Below are 25,984 nucleotides of genomic sequence, written 5' to 3' on the forward strand. Positions count from 1 at the left end.
GTAATCACCACAGCTGTGCTGCTTCAGAAACTTTTTTTGGCGTCTGCGTCGACGCGCCGTCGTCGAGGACCTCCTCCGACATCATCCGATGTGATAAGTAGGAAGCACGACGCCCGTAGCCTCAGTTGTAGTATTTTCCCCCAGAACGTGTGACATTAGACAACTGCAAGTCAGACACAAAGCCTTGCGGAACGTAAGCTGCAATCGCAAAAGAAATTCTGCAGCGGGGAAGGCAGGGAGGGAGCGATATGGAATACGTCGTCGGACCATCCCATCGAAAGAACGTTACCAGGTAAGAAAGTAACTTGTTCTTTGAGGGGATTGGGTTCTCCGACATATTTCATATCTATGACAGACTCCCAAAGCAGTACCAGAGCAAGGAGGAGGGAAAGAATTTATAATCAAAATTTAGAATTGCCAATCAAATCGCAGAGCAAAGGACCGCCTTGCCAAAGGCCAGATCCTGTCCTCGGATGGAATCGAGGGAATAGTGACGTACAAATGTATGTACAGAAGCCCAGGTGGCTGCATCACAGATGTTGCGAATAGGAACACCCCTCTGCAGGGCAGAAGATGCAGCCATACCCCTGGTAGAATGTGCCCGCAAGCCAGCCGGCGGTTCCTTACCCGCCAAGCGGTAACACTCCGAGATGGCCAAAATAATCCAGCGAGACAAAGTCTGTTTCGTCACAGCCTGTCCCAAACGCTTTCCAGCGTAACCAATAAAGAGTTGATCGTCCACTCTGACCCGGGACATGCGTGAAACATAAAAGCTTAAAGCTCTCCTAGGATCAAGCCTATGGAGCCTCTCCTCTTCCTTACCAGGATGCGGAGGAGGATAGAATGCCGGAAGAGCAACCTTCTGGGCCAAATGAAATTCCGAAACCACCTTCGGAAGAAAAGAAGGACAAACTCTAAGGACAACCCTGTCCTTATGAAATAGAGTGAAGGGTGGCTTAACTGAAAGTGCCTGTAACTCACTCACTCTGCGAGCGGAAGTAACCGCAACCAGAAACACAGTTTTCAGAGTTAACAGCCTCAAAGGGCAAGAATGCAAAGGCTCAAACGGAGCACCCATAAGAAACTTAAGAACAAGGTTTAAATCCCAACCGGGCACCAGGAAAGGTGACGGAGGGAACACATTAGTGAGCCCTTTCAGCAACTGTGAAATTACAGGGATTTTAAAGTAGGAACACTCTTCAGACGAGCGCTTAAAGATGGACAGCGCCGCCAGGTAACCTTTAATGGTACCCACTTGCAAGCCCCTGTGGGCCAAAGAAAGTAAAAAGGACAGAACCATCGGGATGTCACTTGCAAAAGGATCCACATTCTGAACTCTGCACCAGTCGCAGAACTTACGGCAACGGTACAGAGACTTTGTTGCTGGCCTTCGGGCCGAGAGCAACACCTCCATCACGTCTTCAGAGAGGTCCCAATCCTTATACCTCAACCTTTCAGAAGCCAAGCGTGAAGGTTGAGGGATCTGACCTCTGGAGGGAGAACCTGACCCCCCTCCCATGAGAGCAGATCGTCTCGGTAGGGAAGACGACGTTGAGGGCAGATGGACAAGTCGAGAAGGTCCGGGTACCATGTCCTCCGAGCCCACGCCGGAGCAATGAGGATCATCCGGGAACCAAACTTCGGGAACCAAACTTCCGTAACCTCCGCAGCACTTGCGGGATGACGGGGACTGGTGGAAACGCGTACAGCAGCAGGAATGACCACTCCACCACGAACGCGTCTCCTAAGGCTCCTTTTGGAGGAAATTCCCACGAGCAGAACCTCTCGCACTTCTGTTTGACACTGTAGGCGAAGAGATCCACTTGAGGGGTCCCACAAAGGGCGAAAATCTCCAGGAGAATCTCCTGAGCCAACTCCCACTCGTGAGAGATCGTGCTCTACCTGCTCAGAGCGTCCGCCGTCACGTTTTCGTCTCCGGCCAGATGAACTGCCGAGATCGAAACTTCCTGCTGGATGGCCCAGAACTCGAGCTGCATCGCCTCCCTGCACAGAGGAAGTGACCCTGCCCCCCCTTTTTGTTGAGGTAGTGCATGGCCACTGTGTTGTCCGTCAGGATCAGGACATTCTTTCCTCGCACAGTCGGCAGAAAAGCCTTCAGGGCTAGCCTGACGGCCCTCAGCTGGGGACTTCTTTAAATTGAGGGAGAAGCCCAGCCTGTGAAGGGAGTGGCAGGTGACGGACAGATGACCCAGGACTTGCTCGGGAGAGCTCCCCCTGATCAACCAATCGTCCAGGTAGGGGTAGACGTGAATCCCCCCTTGCCCGAGATGCGCTGCCATCACCACCATGAGCTTGGTGAAAACCCTCGGGCGGAGGTCAATCCGAACGGCAGGACCCGAAACTGAAAGTGCGAGTCGCCAACCGCAAACCTCAGGTACTTCTTGTGCTTGGGATGGATCGGCACATGGAAGTAAGCATCCTTGAGGTCGAGAGACACCAACCAGTCCTGAAGCTGAAGGGCCCGGAGGACTTGAGAGAGAGTAACCATCTTGAACTTGTCCTTCCTGAGGAGTTTGTTCAAACCGTGCAAGTCCATGATGGGTCTCAATCCCCCGTCTTTCTTGGAAATCAAAAAATAAGGGTAATACCATCCCTTGTTCCTCTCCGCTACAGGCACCAGTTCTATGGTGCCTTTCTCCAGCAGGGCTTGAATTTCCTGCGCAAGGAGCGGATCCGGACTCTGCAAAGAGAGGTTCCCCGGTGGATTGTCGCGAGGCCTGTGCCGAAAGGGAAGACAGTAGCCGTGGGTTATGATCTCCAGAACCCACACATCTGAAGTAATGGCATGCCACTCTACAAGATGCTGCGCCAGCCTTCCCCCAACCGGCGAACCATGGGACATGGCCTCATGACTGAGTGGTAGCGGCTGTAGCGTTACCTGAGGGCAAAGAGGCAACTGCCCGAGCGGCCTTGGCACCACGGGTACCCTGTCGTCCACCTCTGGTACCCCTGCGTTGGCCTCTTTGACTGCCAGCTCCTCTCGCTTTACTGAAGGACGAATAATAGCGAAAGGAACCACCCCTCCCATTGCTGTCCACTAGGACGAAAAGGCGGAGGTTGGCGAACTGCAGCGCCCAACGACTTTGCTGCAGCTTTTGAGGTCTGCAACCTCTCAAGGCTCTCGTCAGCCTTGCTGCCAAAAAGGTGTTCACCATCAAAGGGCATGTTGAAGAGCCGGGACTGCACATCAGGAGCAAACCCCGACTTCCGCAACCACGCAAACCTGCGTATCACGGTGCTCGCCGCCATGGACCTACTGACGCATTCAGCTAAGTCCAAACCCGACTGAACGGACTCACACATGGCATCCTTACCATCCTGGACCATAGCAAGGAAACCATCCCGTTCGTCCCCTTCGGGAATATGTTCAGCCGCTAACGCAACACAGTTCCACAGAGTGTGTGTGAAACGAGACAAGGCACAAATGGAGTTGGCCGCCTGAAGCGCCATGCCACCAGAAGAAAACACTTTCTTCGCCCAGCCATGAAAACGTTTGTCGTCCCTATCAGGAGGGATGGTAGGGTACGACGCCTGCTTTGCCGGGGCCGTGGCCGCCTGCACCACCAAACTCTCCGGAGTGGGGTGCCTGGTCAAGTAGCAGGGGTCGCTACTGGCTGGACGGTATTTCCGCGACAAGGATCTGCCCACCGCCGGGAGACTCTCCGGAGCAGTCCAAGCCGCCGCCACCCTTCTCTGTAAAGCCATATGGAACGGCAGTACCGGGTCAGTTGGGGGACCAACATCAAGGATGTCCGTTAGATCATCCTGCACAAACTCCCCTGGGGGAGCAGACCATCCCAAGTACTCAGAAACCCTAGCCATAAGGCGCCGGTACGAGGAATCGGCATGAGAGCCAGGCTCAGGCCTACAAAACTCCACCTCCGGAGAGGTGTCCAGTCCACTGGCATCATGCAGTGACTGCCTCAAATCGTCAAACTGACTATGGCCCGAGACAATTTAATCTGGAACCTGACTAGGAACCAGGCCAGCAGAATCCTCATCCGCCTCTGAAATATATTCCAGGTGGCGAAAAGAAGGCACCCGAGAGTGCTTGCTCTTAACCAGAGCCTTCCTAGGCGGTTCCCCCGTGCCACGGGGTACCTCCGACACGAAAGGCGTTGATGGCGTCGAGCGAATCGGCGCCAGCGTCGAGAGAACAGGCATCGGCGCTGAGAGGATCGGCGTCGAGGAAATCGGCGTCGACGTCAGATGCAGCATCGGCGGCGTCGACACAGCCCTCGAAGCCGGAGCCCCAAGCGTGTCCTTCGACGACCTGAGCGTCGACGGCTTCGACGACTTCCTCGGAGCCGGAGCCTCGAGAAAGCCTGTCGACGCCCTCGACGCCTCAGACGTCGATGTCTTCCTCGAAGACCTCACAGGTGCACACGGTCTCGAACGCGTCGAGGACCAGGACCTGGAACGGGTACGTCGAGAACGAGTCTCCTTGTCCGAACGGGACCTCTCCCGTGACTCGTGCCGACCACTCTTGCGAGCGGTGTCTCTCGACCTCTCACGACCGACCCCACACGGGGGCGCGGACGGCTTAGTACCCTGCGACTCGAGAATCGCCAGCATTTTCTTCCCGAAGGAAGCCCATTCCTCCGGCGTCGCACGGCTGGAGGGGTAAGCGACGTGCCGGGCAGAGTCCTCGGAAGAGGACCTGGAAGACGACCGCTGTCGGCGCTTCCGAGAATGCCTCAAAGAGGCCGAGTGGCGAGACCGACTCCTAGAAGGAGACCCACGAGACTTCCCACGATAACACGGAGAGTCTCCTCTCGAATCACCCGTCGAAAGCCCCGCAGACTTCGACTTCCGGGGCTTGGACACCCGACCTACCGACAACTTCTTCTTACGTTCACGTAAGACTTTGGATGTGAGCGACTGGCAGTCGATACAGTCATCCGTGTCGTGGGCCTCCCCGAGGCACCAGAGGCAGGCGTCGTGCGAGTCCGTCACCGACATCTTGGACCCACACTCCCCGCACTTCTTGAAGCCCGGATGCGGGGTCGAAGACGGAGTAGAAGACATCTTCACACGAAGGAGATTTCCACAAAAACGAACAGGTTCGAAGAACCGAGAAGAACAGAACTCCAAAGAGTCGAGGCGTTAACCGAGATTCACAAAGCAACACGTTTGCAGAAAAAACAGAACTGAGGCTACGGGCGTCGTGCGTCCTACTTATCACATCGGATGACGTCGGACGTCAGAGGAGGTCCTCGACGACGGCTCATCGACGTCATCGACGCAGGACGCAGACAAAAGTTTCTGAAGCAGCACAGCTGTGGTGATTACCTGTCATAGATATGGAATACGTCGGAGGACCCAATCCCCTCGAAACATTGTTACCGACACCTTTATTTCCGGAACCGGCTCACTTATAATGAGGGCCATAGTCTCTTATTACCGATGGTTTTAGGGATTAGTCATTTCCCCATAAGAATGAGCTAGCAGGCAGGGGAAGTAAAGCAGAAGGCTTTGCTTGCCTCCAAAAAGTAAGGACTGAATTCAAAACAAAGCAAAAAAGAAACGGTGTCCTTTAGATGTCTATGGGAGGAAAGCAGCAAAAAGAAAATCTCCAACACTTGCCAAGGGTGATAGGTTTTCACCACAACCCCTATCCGCCCGCACCCCAACTGCATGCGCACCACTCTTTGTCATGCACAAAAACGAAGGAACATGCATAGACTACCATGATCTTAACGACATCACCAGGAAAGACAATCAGTTACCATTTTTACTAAGCTGGACTTGAGAGGGGAGTACGACAATGTGCAAGACAACTCTTGGGCATTATGAATAAAGGATTATGCCCTTTGGTCTGTTGTGTAAAACCACAGTCATCTTGCAAAGTTTCATGGACCATATCTTTACAGATTTGCTTTGGTTATCCGTCTGGGTATACCTTGATGATAGATCGATCGTCTTGCCTACACTTGATTAACATATTCTGCACGTTAAGGAACCACTGTCATACCAAGTGGCCAATCACTTATATTCCGAACCAGAAGAATGCATGTTTCACTAGCTGCAGATAGAATTCCTGGGTTTACCCGATCAGCAAGGATGGACAAGGAAAGGATCCCAAGAAAGTTGAAGCCATCCAGGAATGGCAAAGCCCACAAATCAGGAAAGGCGATGAAAGCTTTCTCAGCTTTGCAAACTTCTCTCATCGTTTTATTCCCGGCTTTTCTCAGAAATCTGCAGACATCATGCAACTGTTAAGCATCAAACATCCCTTTGTATGGGATATGCAAACCGAACAGGCCTTCCAACATCTGAAAACCACCTCGACTGCACATGTGCTACAACATACAGGCGATAACCAACAATTTCTTGTTCATCTGACCTGGCTCTTAGAGCTGTCCTGTTACAAAGAACAGACCCAAACCAATGGGGACATCCAGTCGCATACTATTCCCATAAAATTACACCAAATGAACACAACTATGCCATCACTGAAAAAGCGCTGTTGGCAATTAAGGAAGCATTCAGTGAGGGGAAACACCAACTACTCAGTGGTTCCCAACCAGTAGAAGTCCCAATAGACCATCGGAATCTGAAGTATCTACATTCCGTAAAATGCATAAATAGGCAATAGGCCAGATCAACTTTTTTATTTGCACAATACGAATTCAAGATAACATACATTAATGGTACTGAAAACCAACCCTGAATGTGAGCTAAAGGCAGTCTGTGATTAGAATGGTGGTGTGGCCACCCCTATTACCTCATGGATTGGGAGGGTTATGCAGCCTATTGCTCCTGGGTACCTGCTTCACAAGTCCATGAGCAATGATTAATACATGCGTTTTTCCAATCGCTTTCCATGGAATCTTGGTTACCCCAGTCGCTTTTGGAGGTGGGTATAGGGTTGCACGCACAGCACCACATGCTAGTTTACTTACCGGATCACTTGTGCGTTCTGGGTACCTATAGGATGGCTGGCTCTTCTGCCGGCATGCAGTTCTGCTCTTCCCTGTTGGAAGAATCACCAGCGTAGCACCTGGCAGGGGATTGCATGCATTATGGGGGTCGCCATGGTTTCTCCTTCGTGTTCGGACGTAGGGCCAACACTTGACTTCTGTGCATGCACAGTGACATGAATCCTCCAACTCCAGCGAGACAAGTACCTTTTGCGTCCCAAGGCAAGAGTGCTAATTAAGTGGTTGAAAACCCCCTGTCCGGCTTGGTCTGTGTGCGTTTTAATGCTCCCATTGTGTTGGTCCTGACAGCTCTGTTACTGCACAGTTTCCTTGCTGGCCTTCTATCAGACTTGCCCTTCTTCCTCTGTGTTCCTGACCTTACTTCTTGCCTAGGATCTCTAGTCTGCTGATATCCTCCTCTGCCTAGTCCATGCTTGCCTGCCTCGTTTCTCCCTGTCTTCCACAGTCCTATCTTTCCTGGAGGCACCTTGTTGCCTTCCCTGCTTTGGTGGTCCTTGTGGTGTCTGGCTTCAACCTGCATGGCTCTCCTACTGTATTGCACCTGCACTAGACCTTTACTGGACTTGCACTGGTATTCTTCATGAAGCCCTCAACAGCTTCCACCTCTGCCAGTGCTTCGCACTGTCCCTGCATCCCGTTAATCAGACGAAGCAGTGCTGTGGTGCAGGGAATTGATCCAGGTAGGACCTAAGTTCCGCCTCTCTGGGAATCTCTCGGTCGACCCTTAGCAACACACCAAGTACAACACGGATAACATGGCCGGATCAGAGGGGTCAAGGCAAATCAGACCACAGGATACTGCTATGAGGGAAAGGAGAGATGCATACCATGACGCACACTACTACTCCTTCATTGACACCATCACTCCTCTCCAACTACTCAAACATCCTCTTTTCAACTCAGCACCATCCACTTCACAATCACCTTTTACACTAAGCTTCCGAACCACACTTTCCACACAATAATGCACACATCCCCACTGCAGTACTACTTGTAATTGCTATCCAATAACACCCTTTCCAAGAAAGGACTCCTGTCAGGTTCTCCTTTAGTCTACTAGTTAGGAAAGGTCTCTGGCAGCGCAGAACAGGTGTTAAATGCAAAAGACAAGTGAGAATCTAAAAACTGTTTCTTTAACAAGAAAGGTTCCACTCAATTTTCCTTAACCAGTACACTGTAAGATTTAGTGTGATGCCAGTTGAAGATGGTGTCAACAATTCTTAGAGCTGATTGGTTCAGGAGCTTTAGTGAGGACGTTTGAAACCTTGTGAAAGGTTCTAAACTGCCTTTCATTCAATCTGCATAGAAGGTCACAGTTGTTTGAGCTCCTAAGAAAAAGAACCATAGAGAACTTTAAGGAAACTAGAGAATACTGGAACCAGTTAAGAAAAGAGCACTATCCAAGGAGACGACAGTGTACTCCAACACAGGAAGCCAAGTGAAAATTCTTGTTTTATAAAAAAAAAAAAAGAAGAAATGAAGTGTGTGTAAAAATAAAGATTGAAAGAAAAACTGTAAGTGAACAAGCTGTGGAATTAGCCTAATCTTTCAGATATATGCTTGTCTAGCTCTTTTAGTAAAGCGTGTGGGCTCCGTATGTTCCTGTGCTTGTGGCAACAGTCTAAGGTTACAAACTAAAGTGAAGTGAAAGGGAGTTGTGCGCGTATTATTTTTTCAGTTACAAGTGCCCGTTCTAAATCTAATCTCCTAACCATTTTACTCCTGGCGCACGATTAACTTTCACTTTTGGCTTGCGTGTCTAGGATTTCATTTTGGGGCGCGAGGTAGCAGAGTCTGTGTGTTCCTTCGATTCTCTCTGCCCGAATATCTTCCGAAAGCGCAGGAGAGTCGTAAGGCCATTAGAAGAGCAGACCGTACGACGCTTGTGAAAGTGATGTGCGTGTTGCGTAATAATCAGTAAACTGAAGAGAATTTTGCGACTGGCAGGAGTTACCTCAGCAGACAGCCGCAGTTTTTGCGCGTCAGCCTTATCAAAGTGCAGTGTGGGTGAGCAGTTGTCTATGTTGATAACTTATCTACTTCTTCTGCTGCGTTGCGTTAAGTACCTGTTTTTAAGATAAATGAAATAATTGACTATTTTTTTCAATCTCTAGTTCAAGAAGTTATTCACGGCAGTTAAAGGCTGTTTTGTATTAAACACTGGAACACAAGTTAAGCAATTCTGAGATAGAGGCAAAACTTTGAAAGGAACAAAGTTAAAAAGGTTTTAGTTGCTTGAGACAAGAACTTTAGAAGTCAGTAGTGGAAGAGAGGACACATTCCCTTTAATCTAAGGTTCTGGAATTCAGAAGAACAGAGGATAAGGACATCCTATAGCCTTTCAACTGAAGGCAAAGGGTTTCAGGCAAATTGAGAATAAATGTAAGTCACACACATCAAAAATATCTTAAGAGTAATAGGAATAATGTGTAACACTTGTATGTTTTTCCACAGGTCTGAGTGAGTCATCCAAACACAATTGCAAGACTTCAGAGGGCGGCAAGCAGTACATGGTTTATTATTTCATCCACTTCCCATTCCCCCCTGGGACTGTTAGCACTGCAATTATAGGTTTGAGGATTGCAGAGTGGGCAAACCTAGGTTCCTCCTCCTCCTTTCCTGTGTTGGCTTTTATCTCCCTCCGTACCCTCCGAGTGGTCTGCTGCCCATGGGCAATCTTGACCAGTCTTCCACAACAGAGAGGTGTTACATTCAACAAAGTTTACAAATAGTGGGCGAAGTCTCACAATCTCTCTACATGGGCTCGCTGCGGTATAGGTAAGGTGGCTAGGGAAGCTGAACGTCCAAGTTCATGTTAGGGGGCCTGGGTCTTGACTCCCCTATGCTAAATCCAGGTGTGTATGGGGGTCTGTGTCCCTTGATTTAGTCATTGGTGGTCTAGGGTATTATATGCAAGCTCTGGGTGTTTGCTGCCAAGGGCAGGGAGTGTGATACAGCTTCACCTGCAGTCATCTAAAAATGTGTGCTGCCAGGCTCTTCTCCCTCCGCTGGTTCTCTGTCTCTGTTGGTAGAGCGAGATACGCTGAAGGGTTGTTTTCACACAGTTGGGTCCAGGTCTCTTATCTCCCGCTGCAGATGCAGAGTGGCTCTGGAAGTCTGCTCTGTAGAACATCGCCCAGGCTTTGATTGGGTTCTCTGAAAGGAATAACAAGACTGGCAACCCTGGTGTGAGAGAAGTTCCTACTGCAAACACATGCTGGCACAAAGGGAGGGTCTGGCTGTGGCTTTCCTCCATGTAGGCCTCCCAACATTATTAGCCAGACTACGACGATCCTGAGCCAGGACCCACATCCCTAATCCTCTTCCCCGGTCCCCGGGATGCCTCAAGGCTCCACACCCCCCACTGCCAGGCCAGCAACCGCCCAACTGAAAACCAGCCTCCAAGCTTGCACCGGTCCAGCCAAGCTACAACGACTGCGAGCCATGGCCCACATTTCCAACAATAATTAGCTGAAAAAATACTGCACCACCATGAAACCCTCTCCATCTTTATCCACTGCTAATGTCCTGTCACTCAAGCCTACTCACACCCACCACCTGTGTTAAACCTGATCACCTCACCTGCGCCCTGCCCTCATCAACACATACTCCCTCTGTGCTCACGCACCCGACATAAATGAACTACTGAAACACATTCTCGACCTTCTTACCACTACTGAAAGGTGGCCGCAAGATTCAGCAGGTCCCTCCTTGTCCCTCGCCATATCCATCGGCTACTCAGTTCTCAGATCAGACAGACTAGCTAACTTAGGTGGTTTTTTAAAATTTTATTTATTTTTTATAGTGCGCACCACACCCTGGGGTATCTATGCACATTACAAGGTTATGCAATTACTTGGTTACATAGTACATACACGTATGCAGACAGGATATACAAAAGGAAGGCATAATTGACATACAGGCAATTAATTAATCAGAAGCAAAAGAAAATATAAATATATACAATAGTATTTACAGTGTACAATAATGTCACATTTGTGGGTAGTTCAAGGCAGGTATAAGTGTTCCACTGGGAAGCGAGTGAGGCTAGTGGGGTTCATCATTGGTGATAATCCAGTTTTTCATCTTCTTAAATTTATAGTAGGGTTGGTCAGCTCTAAGGGATGCGGGTAGAGTATTCCACAATTGTGCAGCCAGGACTGGAAAGCTGCTACGGCCTGCTTTTTTAAGTTTGTATCTGGGTACTTGAAGGTATCCTGTGTTTGAGGACCTCGTTGGTCGGGCATGATGTCTTTTTGAGAACTTATCCATGAGGTATTGTGGGGCTGAATTGTTGAGACATTTATGCGTTAGGGATGCTGTTTTGAGTTGGATATGTTCTTTGATTGATAGCCAGTTGTTCTCTCGTCTTATCGAGGAGATGCGTCTGCGAGGAATGCAAAGGGCTGTTCGTAGGGCATTATTTTGTAAGATTTGAAGTTTCTTGAGGACTTGTTTGTTGGCACCTAAGTAGAGTGCATTACAGTAGTCGATTTTTGAGAGCACTAGGGCTCTGGATAGGGTGATGCAGCTTTTTGTGGAGAGGAAAGATCTACAGGAACGGATCAACTTACAGGTGTAAGCTGTTGCCGAGGCTGTTGCACTGACCTGTTTGTACATGTTTAAAGAGGAGTCCAAGTAAAAACCTAGCATTTTTACTTCTCTGGCGACCTTGATAACGTGTCCGTCAATGTTAAAAGATAGGTATGGTTCACCTAGTTTGGTGATGTTAATGGGGGTAGCTAGAAAGAGTAGTTCCGTTTTTTCATCATTCAGGCAGAGACCATGTGTGGCCATCCATGCCTGAATGAGGAGGTAGATTCTGTTAACCAGGGCTAGATCTTTGTTATATGGTGTTGCCCTCATCGTCAAGTCCTCACTTCCTATCAGGACCTCCCCCATATTCCAGGCTACAAAATCCTGCTAGCCAAAATTGATTCCAATGCCCAAACCACCATGAACATCATCCTTCTCTATCGTCAACCCAACAGTAGCTCTCCTGAAACTGAGATCCCTTCTCTCATAGCACCAATCATGAAACCCAACACCAAGCTCATACTCCTGGGAGATTTTAACTTCAGCTTTAATGACGCCTGTGACAAGAAGGCACTGCCCTCAGCACCACTCTCCATGAGATGAAGCATCTCAAGCCGTCACAGCACCCACCCAATAGAAGGGCCAACTCCCTGACTGGATCAAGCACGGCAACCTGACCATCACGGTCTCATCTATTGACCCTGTGCTCTGGACTACCCATTCTCTGATCCTCTTCATCGTGTCCACCAACTCCTTCACACCACACACAACAAGCAAACAACCCCCCATTACTGCAAGACACCCGCAAACTGACCAAAGAAATGATGGAACCTCCCTGGCTCAGATGAAAAACAGCTGAGGCCCAGATACCATCCTCACTGTCTATAACTCCACCCTCCCCAATGCTATTGGCTTACATGCCCCCCCCCCTTAAAACCACAGGGGGGGGGAATACAACCACAACTGGTTCAAAGAGGAACTAACCACCCTCTGAAAACTGAAACGTGCCCAGAAAAAACCTTCAACCTCTCATAAAGAAGCCGCTCTCACTACTGCCATATCCTATAAAATCCCTATCATAACCACCAAAGCCAGCATTTATAATACTAGGATAAATGAGGCCAGTTCTAATACTAGAGAACTCTTTAAAATCTTCAGAGTTGGAATCCCCTCCCCCACCCACAGCAAGCTTTCCTAAAGATAAAACCTGGTGCATGCTAGTCCAGTCTGCGCTTGCTCAATACCTCTAATTGCAAAGTAGACATCTACCCATCTAACATTATTAAGATGTGCGCAGAACCCCTAGCTCCTATCATTGCTAAATGTATAAATACCTTCTTCCCCAAATCCATCAAAGAAGCATTTGTCACCCATCCTCAAAAAGTAATCACTCGACCCGTCCCCACCAACCACTGCCCCATTACAACGGTGCCCCTACCTACTCAAAATTCTGGACCGCTCTGCTTACAGCCAACTCCAATCCTAACTGGAATCCCACAACCTTCTAGGCACACACCACTCTGGTTTTAGACCAAGACAGTACAGAATGCTCTCTTCGACCTTAAAATTCAGCTAGACCTCATCAGAGACGCAGGTGGCCTAGCCATCCTCTTCCTACTCGACCTCTATGTGCCTTTGACCTCATTGACCACGTCATCCTGTGTAACCATCCCACCTCCACTTTTTAACATCTCCAACGAGGCAGCCAGCTGGATAAACCCCTTCTTGAGTGATCGTTCCTCAAAGATATTAGCGGACTTGGAAGCAGGCAACCATATCACGTCCCCTACGGGCTACCTTGATGATCCCACCTTGTACAATATGTGCACCAAGTCTCACTTTGAACACCCTTGGAATCCCCTTCACTAACTTGGCCGACGATACACAAATATCCTCAAACTCACCTGTAACTACAATCAAGACTCAGCCAATATCAACTGGATCTACAGCATCATTCAGGCCCGGATGCCACCCACCACCTATGCCTGAATGATGACAAGACAAAACTCCCTTATTGTGGGCTCCCCCCACCGACTAAAACTTCTTGACCCAGCCTGTCTCCTCCTTCATCGACAACATCACCCAGTTATCTAGCTCTGTCAAAACCCTGGGAATCCACCTGGACTCTGAACTAACCATGCATAAAAATGTTAAAGCCGTTGCCTCCTCCGCAGCTTACTCTACTAAGCTTATAAACCAGGCAAGAAAATTCCTGTCCCGAGACAGCTGCCTCACATTGGCAAGGCAATTATTGGCAGCAAGCTTGATTACTGCAACGCCATTCTCGCAGGAACCTCTACCAAAAACTACAACTAATTCAAAATAACTGCACTCCGGGCAGTCTGGGGGCTAAAGAGATCCGATCACATCTCCTTAGTTAGACACGAAGCACACTGGCTACCCATAAAAGCAAGCATAGACTTTAAAAATCTCTCTATCACCCACCACGGTCTTCACAACACTGCGCCCACCTACCTCTTTGGGCACATCTCTAAAAACCAACAAAAAAACCCTGCAGCCTGCGCTCATCCACCTTCACCGTGTTTGCAACTCCCAGATTCACCAGACAAAGAGTAGGAGGAGCTAGCTTCACCTTCATTGTCCCCTCTCTTTGGAAGGCTCTCCTGCATTGTATCCAAGCAAAACCATCCTACCTGATCTTCTGCAAAAAACTCAAAACATTCTCTTTAACTATGGCTAAATGTATCACTGCATTACTGCATCACTGTACTACGACTTAACCTACTCTGCAACGACTGTATAATACACCTTGTAACAGAGCTACTACTTCCCATCACCTGCACTTGCTTAACATTGTAGCCTAGCGCCTTGAACCATCCGGGTTAAGGCGCCACCAACAAAAAAAAAGAATAAACAAACAAAGACACCTATTTTCCAGTCTCACCGTCACTACGATTACCCTCAGCTCACCATCCCTTTGTCTTTTTTTCACTACAAAACAGGAATATTGCTTGCCATCCAGGCAAGAACTCCTCTAGTGTATTTAGAGTAGATTTAGCGAAATCCCGGTCCTCCCCATCCGTTTATAATTTTGGTGTGACTGGAGGAATTCCATATGGGTTTCCTGAAGCATTACAATAGAAAACTGTATTCTGCTAATACATTGCTTGACCCTACAACATTTTACAAAACCATTCAAGCCCTGGCCATTCAACATAGTTATCTTGACAGACATTATGTGGGTGGTATTTCGGTGTGATTCTGAATCATTGATTCCTCTTCCTGGCGGGTGTCCATGCACCATTGTAAAAAACAAAAAAACAAATGAAAAATGGGGGCGGGAGGGCAATGGGGGGCAAAGAAACCCTCTTTTTTGTTGTCGGGGGGCCTGACTCTAGAGGGTGAATAGATAACAGAAAATACAAGTACAGAGTCAAAGGATACCCCTCTCTTGGAGGCACAGGAGGTGCAGGCAGACTACAGTATGTACTGTTAATGTTCTAGCAGTACATGCAATTTCACTTCTGTTATTACTAAACACACCACGTACAGAAATGTTTGCTTTTCTACTCTGTGCAAGACTGATGTTTCAGACCGTTTGCTTTTTAACATGAATCTGGATTATGAATAAATTGTGTTTTATCTATAGAATTCCTCTTGTTCAGTTATGTGATCGTCTGGCTAGTTTATAATTAAACCTAGCCTTCTCTAGTCTGCCGGCACTAACCGTGCCTCCAAGAGAGGGGTAGCCTTTGACTCTGTACTTGTATATTCTCATGCACCATTGTATACAAGGCTTAATATTTTCAAGTATTTTTATAAACACTGCCTAACTTGAGTTATTAAGAGTGCTCTGTGTGTGCTCAACTGATTCCCTCACCACTCTCACAATCTCCTAAATCGAAGCTTTACTTCTACGTCACACTACCTTGATAGAGTTTGGCTAGACATTAGTCTTTTCCTGTTCACCAGAATAGGGTGGCATCTCAGAATCAGCCCTGTTGACAGGTTCTGAAAATCCATCCTAACAGCAGGACTTCGGAGATTAACCCCAAATAGTAGGACCACAAGCACACAATGCTAATGTTCTCATAAGTGATTGCTTCTAACCTGCACTACACTACTCTTCTTCACTGAAAGTAAAGCACAATTTTTATAATATCTGTATTAAATGTTAGTGGTGCGTTATATTGCATCTTAAACACCTTTCTACCACCATAACCGTTCCCATGGATTGCTCAGCCACGTCTATCATTAGATGTGTTAGAAAAAGCTTACATAAAACCCTGTTACCTACCTATGGGTTAGTCTCCCTCATCCAATGTGACCCGGGGAGGTAGGTAGGAAACCGTCACAACAGAAATGTGTTGCTAACCGCTCTATATTTGTAGCTGTTTCAACAATAACGTGATCTAGAAAGTGCATCAATATAAATTTATGAATATAAATAGAGGGAGTTAGAGTACACAGGGATTTAAGGGCCCATACACTGCAAGAATAATCTGTGTGAAAAGCTAGGATTGGCAACATGTGCAGTACTTTAAGTTTGTGCTGAAGGCCAAGGAAACTGTGAGAAAGCAGGCAGCCAAATGGTCTTTTCACCACAGACATATACCCCTGTGTCAGCATTACCCATGTGTGCTCTGCAAAAATATACAAACTACTCAAGCAAATCGAAAGGATGGATATCCTAGCTAAGATGTTGAACAATCTACAGGTCCTTTTGGTGCTACTCACAACCTCTCACAAGTCTGGACACAGGAATTATGCTTTATTACAATGGTACAAAAGGGCTGAGATTGACTGAGTATACAATCAAACAGCAGCTGGATTACACTAATAGGCAGGTGAGCATACATTTTTTCTTCCTACAACATTTTATTATTTTCTACAAGTAAACAATACAGCAACCAAAGGGCTTCCATGGAAGTCCATCGAAGCCAGCTACTAAATCAAACATTAAAATGGGTCTTAAGTACATACAGCATTAATGAGCATTATTACAGCGTTCAATACACGGTTGCAGCACCAACCCGGGCACCGGGTGTCCTTGTCGGACTAATTGACAGGCTAACGAGCATCCTCCCACCTCTGCCAGATTTTTTGTGCTTTCCCCGGGCAACCTCTAGCGGTGTACACTCTATGCTCCATCGCAATGCATAGGTCTACATCTGTGGCCCATTGTTCAAATCTTGGTGTTACGTCAGATCCCCATAGCTGTGCTATATTTCTTTTAATCGGAGCCGTATTGCTGGATGTGAGCACACTCCCATAAAATGTGGAAGAATGTACCTTCCTCGTATTTACAGCGCAGGCAATGGGGATCCGTGTTTTTCCCCATTGGTAAAGTGACACTCTTGGATAATATATTCGATATAGTATTTGCAGTTGGGTAAGCCAGAGTCTGGATGAGATAGCCATCTCCCGGGGGGAACATCAGGGCTGTGATCCAATCTTCCTACTGGATAATGCCCACATCGCTCTCCCATTTGGATTTCACTCGATAGCTCGGTCGTAGCAAAGGAGGTTATGGCATTGTACATAACCAATATTATTTTATGTTTTATTTGTTCCGTGACTATGTTACGTTCTATTGGGGTAGATTCAGGCATGTCGATTAATGCTGAGAGGTGAGTTTGCAATGCGTGTAATAATACTGTTCAGAGAGTGGGAGGCAGAAGTGGGTTACTAGATTCTCAAATGGGACCATTCTATCCTCTTTCACACCACCACCAATTTTTAAAATCCCTTGCTTCATCCAGATGGGCCACCTAGGGAGTTTATTTACCTCCGGGAGGTTCGCATTATCCCACAACGGTTGTATGGGGGTAAGTTTTTTTATCCCATCCCATGAATTTGTGTGATTCGACCCATATTTGCGCCATGTGTCTTAGAATGGACGGTTGGGTCATATGGCCAATCTCGCGGTAGAGATAATCTACGGGGTGATTCCCAGGTAGGTTAGTGTTTACCCTCCTTATATGCAGTAATGATGTGTCTTCGTGCAACATGTCATTTCCGACCACCATCTGGCTGGCTCAGTAGTAAGTTTGCAGGCGGGGGAGACCGAACCCACCCTCCCATATAGGTATCTGAAGGGTAGCAAGTGCTATATGCGGGTGTCCAGCGCACCAGAGTAGTTTCCTAAGAATGTGATCTTATTTGTGAAATTCGCTCTGCATTATGTGTAGAGGGGCGTTCTGCAATATATACAAGAAGCGCGGGAGGGCCATCATTTTGTAAAGCTCTGCTCTGCCTAGCAGGGTTAGTGGTAGGTCGGTCCAGTGGCGAGCATCCTCTGAGAAACGGAACACCAGCGGGTGCAGATTTTAAGGTATATATTCCTTGAGATTTTTAGTAATTTGTATATCCAGGTATCTGAATTGCCTCATCTCTACACGATAAGGTCAATCAGCTGGTACTGTATCTTCCATTCCTCCTATCGGATATAGTATAGATTTGGCCAAGTTAACACGTAGGCCACTAAAAACGCTATATCTCTCTAGCAGGTGTGTTACAATGGAGGAGTTAATCGGGTCTTTCAAGCATATTATCAGGTCGTCTGCATATGAGGAGATCTTGTCTACCCAGCCATCTGAACATTGAAAGCCACGCCACGTAGCTGAAGTTCTTAAGAGTATGGCAAGGGGTTCGACTGCAAACGCAAAGATCATTGCCGACAGGCGGGAACCCTACTTCGTCTCTTTCGCTAATACGAAGGGATGCGACAGCCACCCATTGGCTCTTGTTACAGCCTGCAGAGAGTCATAAAGAAGCTTTACCCAGTTCATAAACTGTGGACCGAATCCCATGCGGTGCATTATTTCCCAGATTGCCTATCAATACACTGAATCGAAGGCTTTTTCAAAGTCTATTGCGAGCAGGGCAAGGGGACCTTGGAGGGTAGTGGCTTTTTCCAGTGCTGTGTGCAGTCTATGTATGTTCAGACGGGTAGATCTCTGTGGCATAAAGCCGCATTGGTCTGGGTGGATCAACGACGGTATGACCTGCTGCAATCTGTTAGCCAGTACTTTTGCAAGTAACTTGGTTTCACTGTTTATCAGGGAGATAGGCCTGTACGAGCTGCATCTGTCAGGAGGTTTATCTGCTTTTGGTATCACTATTATGGCAGCTTTTCTAAGTTCTGGGGGTAGGCAGCCCTGTTCACGTGAGTGTAGGTACCTGAGTAATAAATGTGGGACAATCTCATTTGCACCTATTTGCCTCCATACCTCTATCGGGAAAACATTAGATCTGGGATTTTCCCAGATTGGAGTTCCGAAATGGCAGCAACCAACTCTTCCTCTGTAAGGTCTTTTTCAAGGAGACTGTGCTGATCAGCACCTAGGGTGGGGAGGGTGATCTCCGTCAGGATCGACGTGTCAACAGGAGAAGAGTGGTGCCTTGTACAGCTCGGCGTAATAGGTGGCAAAGCCTTCCGCTATGTCCTGATCTGCAAGGATTGGGTCATTATTTTCTAATCTGATAGTTCTGACCCGAGTGTGGCCCTCTTCTCTACGTTCCAGCCATGCCAACGTTTTGCCAGCTTTGTCTCCGGTCTCATACACTCTAGCACGCATTGCTCTATGCGCCTGCGCGGCATTATCTAAAGCCATGCTTTGTAGGCGTTTCTGCGCTAGTATTAGTGCCCGGTTTGTTTTGGGTTGGTCACTAGCTAGGTGATTCTTTTCCGCGCCTTCCACCGGTCTTTCGTCTTGCCTTAGTGTGTCTTGATGTTTCTTTTTATGAGCTGTGGTCCAAGATATGATTTCACCTATGAGCACAGTCTTGTATGCTTCCCATAATTCCCGCGGGTTATCGACAGACCCTGTATTTAGTTCGAAATATGTTTTTGTAGCGTTTTGAATCTGTTCCACCAGATCTGGGAACCCAAGATGATAATTATTCAGCCGCCAAAGGGGAGGGGACACCGGTCTGGTGGTTCATAACTATCAGCAGGGGGGAATGATTCGATATGCCCTTAGGGAGTAGGTATGCCTCTAATGTTTTGTGTATATCGACTGTTGGAAGAACGAAATAGTCTATTGTCGATAACGAGGCGTGTGCTCCAGAATGGTAGGAATATTCCCTTGCATTCGGGTGTAGGTCCCGCCATACATCTCGTACTCCCAGAGCATCCATGAAGGCAGCTAGTTTGGTGCGAGTGTTAGGGTTTCTGCCACGTAGATGTCTACGGTCTAATTCTACGTTAATAGCCTCATTGAAGTCCCCTCCCACAATCATGACATCTGGGGTGTCCCTGGTGATTATGGGTGTGATGTTGTTGATTAGGTTGGTGAACAGTGTTGGTGGTGCGTAGATTGCTAACAAAGCAACAGTGTGATCCCATAATGTTTTAGTTATGTATACGAATCTGCCTCCCGTTTCCTGAGTGACACTGGAGAGAGTGAAGGGAAGCCTTTTATGAATTAATACAAGCACCCCTCGTGAGCCCATGGTGAAACCAGCGTGAATCACCACCCAGTAGTTAGTGCGCTTGAACAGGTTACAGTTTGTGCTCGACAGGTGAGTTTCAGTCAGGATGACCATGTCTGGTGTGTGGCGATTTAAAAGTTACACGACTAGGCGTCTTTTGATCCCATTGCCCAGTCCATTGACATTCCATGTCATGAACCAAAGGGTTCTGGGTTTGTCCTACGTGTGGTCATCGTAGTTCGGGGTAGAAGTGAGCTGTGCCAGAGTTTTCGTTGTGTACAAATAATGACTTTGGAGCATTACAATGTGCTGTGCTGCCAAAGAGGAAAGCAAGTTGTGCTTGCTTAGGATATATATTGTGGGAAGATTCCGATTCTGTGGTACTGCTGTGTAACCCGCTGTCAGAGAAGAGAATATGCCATAGTTACTAGACCCGTTATGAACGAAAACAAATCTCCATTCCCCCCACCCTATACGCCACCCAACCTGAAGCATCTGTCGCCCGAACAACAAAATGCAGTTGTCAATAAAAGGGACAACTGTCATAGAACAAAAGTTTTCAACTAAAACTATTTATTCCAGTCTCTTAACGTGTGCTAGACCGGATGGTCTAAGTTGTATCTCACTGTGTTGGATGGGGGATGGGGGGGACGGGGAGGCATCGCTCCTGTGGCCGCTCGGTAGCAAGGAATCCCAGGTGTACCTAGCTTTCTGACTGTCCATTCTGTTCTTTGCAATCCTGCATCAACCAACCTCTTTAGCGGCGGTAGCATATAGATATAGCAGCTCACGCAGGTTCTCAATCCCCTTCTTCTGCTGGCCGATCTTGTGCCGGTGATTGTGGTGCTGGCAGTCTCTGATCCAGAGGGACTTGTGGGTTCCTGTTTCTATTATTGCGGTGTGTAGTCCAGTCTCCTATATAGGTGAGCATACATTCTTGATCATGGGTGATCACAGAAAAATGCATTCATTACATTTTTGCTATGGTTTCAAACAGATGCTCGATTTGTCCACTCAATGAAGGCTATTGTACATGAAAGATGGAGGCGTCCTGGTTGCTATGCTACACTAGGAACCTGCAGCTCCATGACTCCCTTCCTGGTGAAGAGATGGCAGTTTGTCGGTCCTTAATGGCTTTCACACCTGAAGCAATTCAAAATAGTTTTCTATCCAAATCATTCCTCTTCCTCTACCGTCATAATTTTAATGAAGTGAAAGGTTGGGGAAAGGTATTGTTGAGCCTTCCCCAGTGAAACTTATTATACTACCTACACATGGATGAGAATTTCCCATGGCAGGTCATTAGCCTTCTACAACAAGCTCTGAAGCCAAGTCAAATTCACAAATAAAATAAATGCTGCCGGTCTGCTTCTGTACTAGAATTCAGGGGGCTAACCGGGTTGCTGGGACCAGGGGACAAGGAGAATTGAAGAACAGGAGGTAGAAACACCTGGGACACCAGGTAGTACCATCTCTCTCAAGTCATTAAGCACTGTTTAGAATATAACCTGAAAAACGAAAACCTATGCATATGGTGTTCCACACAAGTAGATTGCAAGCACAGGTGCAGTGCAATGAGGCTGCAAATGGATGGCAAGTACCTTGACAAGCAGACATGAAAAGGTCACCGCTCTTTGCATAGATCCCACAGAAGGCCTTCTGGCTGTACGAGTCTGTGAAGCTCAGGTGATTGGGGAGAAAACTAGAAGGAATGGGAAAGAGAAAAAAACAGACAAGGGTGAATTATGACAAAAACCTTAAATGCGGAAAATGCTGGATGTCCCAAATTACCCTCCCCTCTCGCAATGCCTCAACGCTCATCATTTGTGAACCTTCCAGTTTCCAGAAACATAATAAGTGGCATGAGAGTACAAGCAAAACTTTCTAAATATTTGTCTGCAGTGTAGGTTACAACCTGTAGAGCCTTACTTACCACAGATGTGTAGAGACTTTAATTGGCACTCTTTGAAACGTTTGCTCCATTTAATAGCACCTCCCACACCTGTACAGGCATATGCTTTCCCTTTTGGAGACAATACAATTCCCATGGCCCCAAGATTCGCCATGCAAACCCCATTCAAGCCTCAAAACCACTCATCTAGCCATCCAAATCTCAGCGCCTGGGCCATCCTATCAAACAAAATTAAACAATGCTGATAACACCTTCTAAGACCATTTTCATTAAAGCCAACACTCAAAAACTCCTCCCTCCGAAGTTCAGACAACAAGTCACAAGCCCTATCTTAAATTTAACCTTTTTCCTTAACCGCGACAGAGCCATACAGTGAAACCTGTTTGCACAGGTAACATTGCATTTGTTCCGGATGCACTACAACCCAATAGCATTGGAAGCACGAAAAGATGACAAAAAGAACTGCAAAATTCAGAACACTAGAAAGAACAGTATTACACGTGTTCATAGGTCCAAAAACACCAGGAATAATTAAACCAGCATGAAGAGTTAACTTAATACAGTTGGACTACAATCAGAGGAATTAAAAGAATGTAAAACTTTTTTCATTTGCGACAGTTCTGACTGCATATATATTTTTGGGAGAAATTCTGGCAAGTTACTCTCACCACAGTCGATCGCAATACTCTAGAACAGGGTCCTTCTTAAATTATAAATTTCAAACGGGTGGGAGGGCATTGCATGTACTAGAAGTACACAAGTAACCTCGGTATAGTTAACAGAGTACATTCATCTTGGTTTCGACTACACAGCCAGTAACTCTTAGCACAGGGCTAGCTCCTAAGTGACTGGGATTAGCTTGTGGAGTAAACAGATCAAAAAAAGGAAGAGTCCATGGAGCTATGCCCCAGCCCCTAGAGTTTCTTCTTTTCTCCACTTCCCTTCAATGTTTGTCCAATATGGATTCAATGTTTCTCACTCCTCAAAAATATAGCAGATAGCGATTCGGGTATCTCCACAGGGGGTACATTTGGGGCTTCTACCACCCAAAAAAATATTATTTAACCGATTTGTTCGACTTTCCATCCCAGTCTCAAACAGTTTTTTCAAAGGTGCACTTCTTGAGAAGAACAAGTTACTTTCTTACCTGGTAACGTTCTTTCGATGGGATAGTCCGACGACTTATTCTATATCTATGCCACAGCTGTGCTGCTTTGGAAAATGTTCGGCCTCTGCGTCCTGTGTCAATGACGTCGATACGCTGTCTTCGAGGGCCTCCGTCGAGCCAACGTCACCGGATGTTATAAGTAGGACGCACGACGCCCTAGTTTTTTTCCCCAGAACGTGTGGCACCAATCTTCTGCCAGTATGACCACAGAAAGCCTTGAGGAAACGTAAGCTGCAATTGCATAAGAAATTCTGTAGCGGGGCAGGTAGTGAGGGAGCGATATGGAATACGTCATCGGACCAACCCATCGAAAAAGAACGTTACCAGGTAAGAAAGTAACTTGTTTTCGAGGGGATTGGGTACTCCGACGTATTCCATATCTATGACAGACTCCCAAAGCAGTACCAACGTATGGAGGAGGGAACAGAATTTAGAATATAGAAATTTAGAATGCCCAATCAAATTGCAGAATAGAGGACCGCCTTGCCAAAGGCCAGATCCTGACCATGGATAGAATCTAGGAAGTAGTGTCTTATAAAAGTATGGACCGAAGCCCATTTGGCTTCTTCACAGATGTTACGAATAGGAACACCCCTCTGCAGGGCAGTAGAGGCAGCCATACCCTTAGTAGATTGGGCCCGTAAGCCTACCGGAGGGTCCTTACCCGCCAAGCGGTAACATTGAGAGATTGTCAAGATAATCCATCTAGACAAAGTCTGCTTAGTAACAGCTTGTCCCAAACGCCTTCCAGCGTATCCTATAAAGATCTGATAAAGAGCTGATCATCCACTCTGACCCAGGACATGCGTGAAATGTAGAAACTTAAAGTTCTCCTAGGATCCAACCTATGGAGCCTCTCCTCTTCTTTACCAGGATGCGGAGGAGGATGAAATGCTGGAAGAATGACCTTCTGGCTTAAATGAAATTCCGACACCACTTTCGGAAGAAAGGAAGGACGAACCGTAATGACAACCCTGTCCTTATGAAACATGTGAAGGGTGGCTTAACACAAAGTGCCTGAAACGCACACACTCTGCGAGCGGAAGTAACCCTCAGGGCGCAGGTCAATCCGAACGGCAGGACCCAAAACTGAAAGTGTGAGTCGCCAACTGCGAACCTCAGGTACTTGTGCTTGGGATGGATTGGCACATGAAAGTAAGCGTGCCCTTGAGGTCGAGAGACACCAACCAGTCCTGAAGTTGAAGGGCCTGGAGGACTTGAGAGAGAGTAACCATCTTGAACTTGTCCTTCCTGAGAAGCTTGTTCAAACCACACAAGTCCATGATGGGTCTCCATCCCAGTCTTTCTTCGGAATCAAAAAATAAGGGGAATACCATCCCTTGTTCCTCTCCGCTACAGGCACCAGTTCTATGGTGCCTTTCTCCAGCAGGGATTTGATTTCCTGCGCAAGGAGCGGATCCAAACTCTTCAAAGAGAGATTGCCTGGTGGATTGTCATGAGGCCTCTGCCGGAAAGGAAGACAGTAGCCGTGGGCTATGATCTCCAGAACTCACACATCTGAACTAATTGCACGCCATTCTACAAGATGCTGCGCCAGTCTTGCCCCAACTGGCGAACCATGGGACATGGCCCAATGACTGACCTGAAGTGGCTGCGGCAGTGCCTGAAGGCAATGAGGCAACTGCCCGAGCGGCCTTGGCACCTCGAGTACCTTGTTTTCCACCTCTGGTACTCCTACGTTGGTCTCTTTGACTTGCAGCTCCCCTCAATTTACCAAAGGTCGAGTAATATCGAAAGGAACCTCCCCTCCATTGCTGTCCCCTAGGACGAAAAGGCAGAGGTTGGCGAACTGCAGCGCTCAACGACTTTGCTGCAGCCTTCGAGGTCTGCAACCTCTCAAGGCTCTCGTCAGCCTTGCTGCCAAAAAGATGGTCACCATCAAAGGGCATGAGAAGCCGGGCTTGTACATCCGGAGCAAACCCCGACTTCTGCAACCATGCAAATCTGCACATTACGGTGCTCGCCGCCATGGACCGGCTGACACAGTCTGCCACGTCCAGACCCGACTGAACGGATTCACACATGGCCTCCTTGCCATCCTGTACAAGAGCAAGAAAGCCATCCCGTTCCTCGGGAATATGTTCAGCCGCTAAGGAAACAATTCCACAGAGTATGAGTGAAACGTGCTACGGCACACACAGAGTTGACTGCTTTCAAAGCCATACCCCCTGAGGAAAACACTTTCTTCACCCAACAGTCAAATCGCTTGTCGTCCCTATCAGGAGGGATGATGGGGTACGACGCCTGTTTAGCCGGGGCTGTGGCTGTGGCCGCCTGCACGACCAAACTCTCCGGAGTAGGGTGCACGGACAAGTAGCTGGGGTCGCCACTGGCTGGGCGGTATTTTCTCGGCAACGACTTCCCTACTGCCGGGAGACTCTCCGGAGCAGTCCAAGCCGCCGCCACCCTTCTTTGCAAGTCCATATAGAATGGCAGAACTGGGTCAATTGGTGGAACTAGGTCCAGGATATCTGTCAGGTCATCCTGCAGAAAATCCACTGGGGGCGCAGACCACCCCAAGTACTCCAACACCTTTGACATAAGCCGCCGGTACGAAGACTCGGCGTGCGTACCAGGCTCAGGCCTACCAAACTCCACCTCCAGGGAGGTGTCCAGACCACTGGCGTTGTGCAACGACTGACGCAGGTCTTCAATCTGGCTATGACCAGACAATATTTCGCCAGGTACCTCATCAGGAACCAAACCTTCCTCAGACCCTTCTTCCACCTCAGGAATATAATCCAGAGGCTGGAAAGGGGGCACAGAAAAAGGGACAAATAAGTTTTTGGACTTGGCCAGAGCCTTTTTCGGGGGTTCCACCGTGCCGCAGGGTACCTCTGACAAAGCATCCTCGAAAGGGGTTGATGGCGTCGACGTAGAGCATGGCGCCGACGGCCTCGATGGCGTGGAGGGTTTCCTCAGATCCAGAGCCTCGAGTGAACCTCTCGACGGACATGGCGCCGATGTCTTCGAAGAAGACCTCAC

At 47.8% G+C, this 25,984-nt stretch overlaps 1 protein-coding gene across 2 annotated transcripts in view; it reads right to left on the reverse strand.

The window, feature by feature from the left end:
- The window catches only part of DCAF11 (DDB1 and CUL4 associated factor 11), a 631,260-nt gene that overhangs the window by 383,052 nt on the left and 222,224 nt on the right, over positions 1–25,984 (reverse strand). For both annotated transcript variants that reach the window (XM_069634008.1, XM_069634009.1), the window contains exon 5: positions 21,500–21,600. In XM_069634008.1, the coding sequence (XP_069490109.1) occupies positions 21,500–21,600 (101 nt within the window). The remainder of the gene's footprint in view (positions 1–21,499; positions 21,601–25,984) is intronic.

This window comes from Ambystoma mexicanum, chromosome 13, assembly GCF_040938575.1.
Source record: "Ambystoma mexicanum isolate Mex_15411 chromosome 13, UKY_AmexF1_1, whole genome shotgun sequence".
NCBI lineage: Eukaryota > Metazoa > Chordata > Amphibia > Caudata > Ambystomatidae > Ambystoma > Ambystoma mexicanum.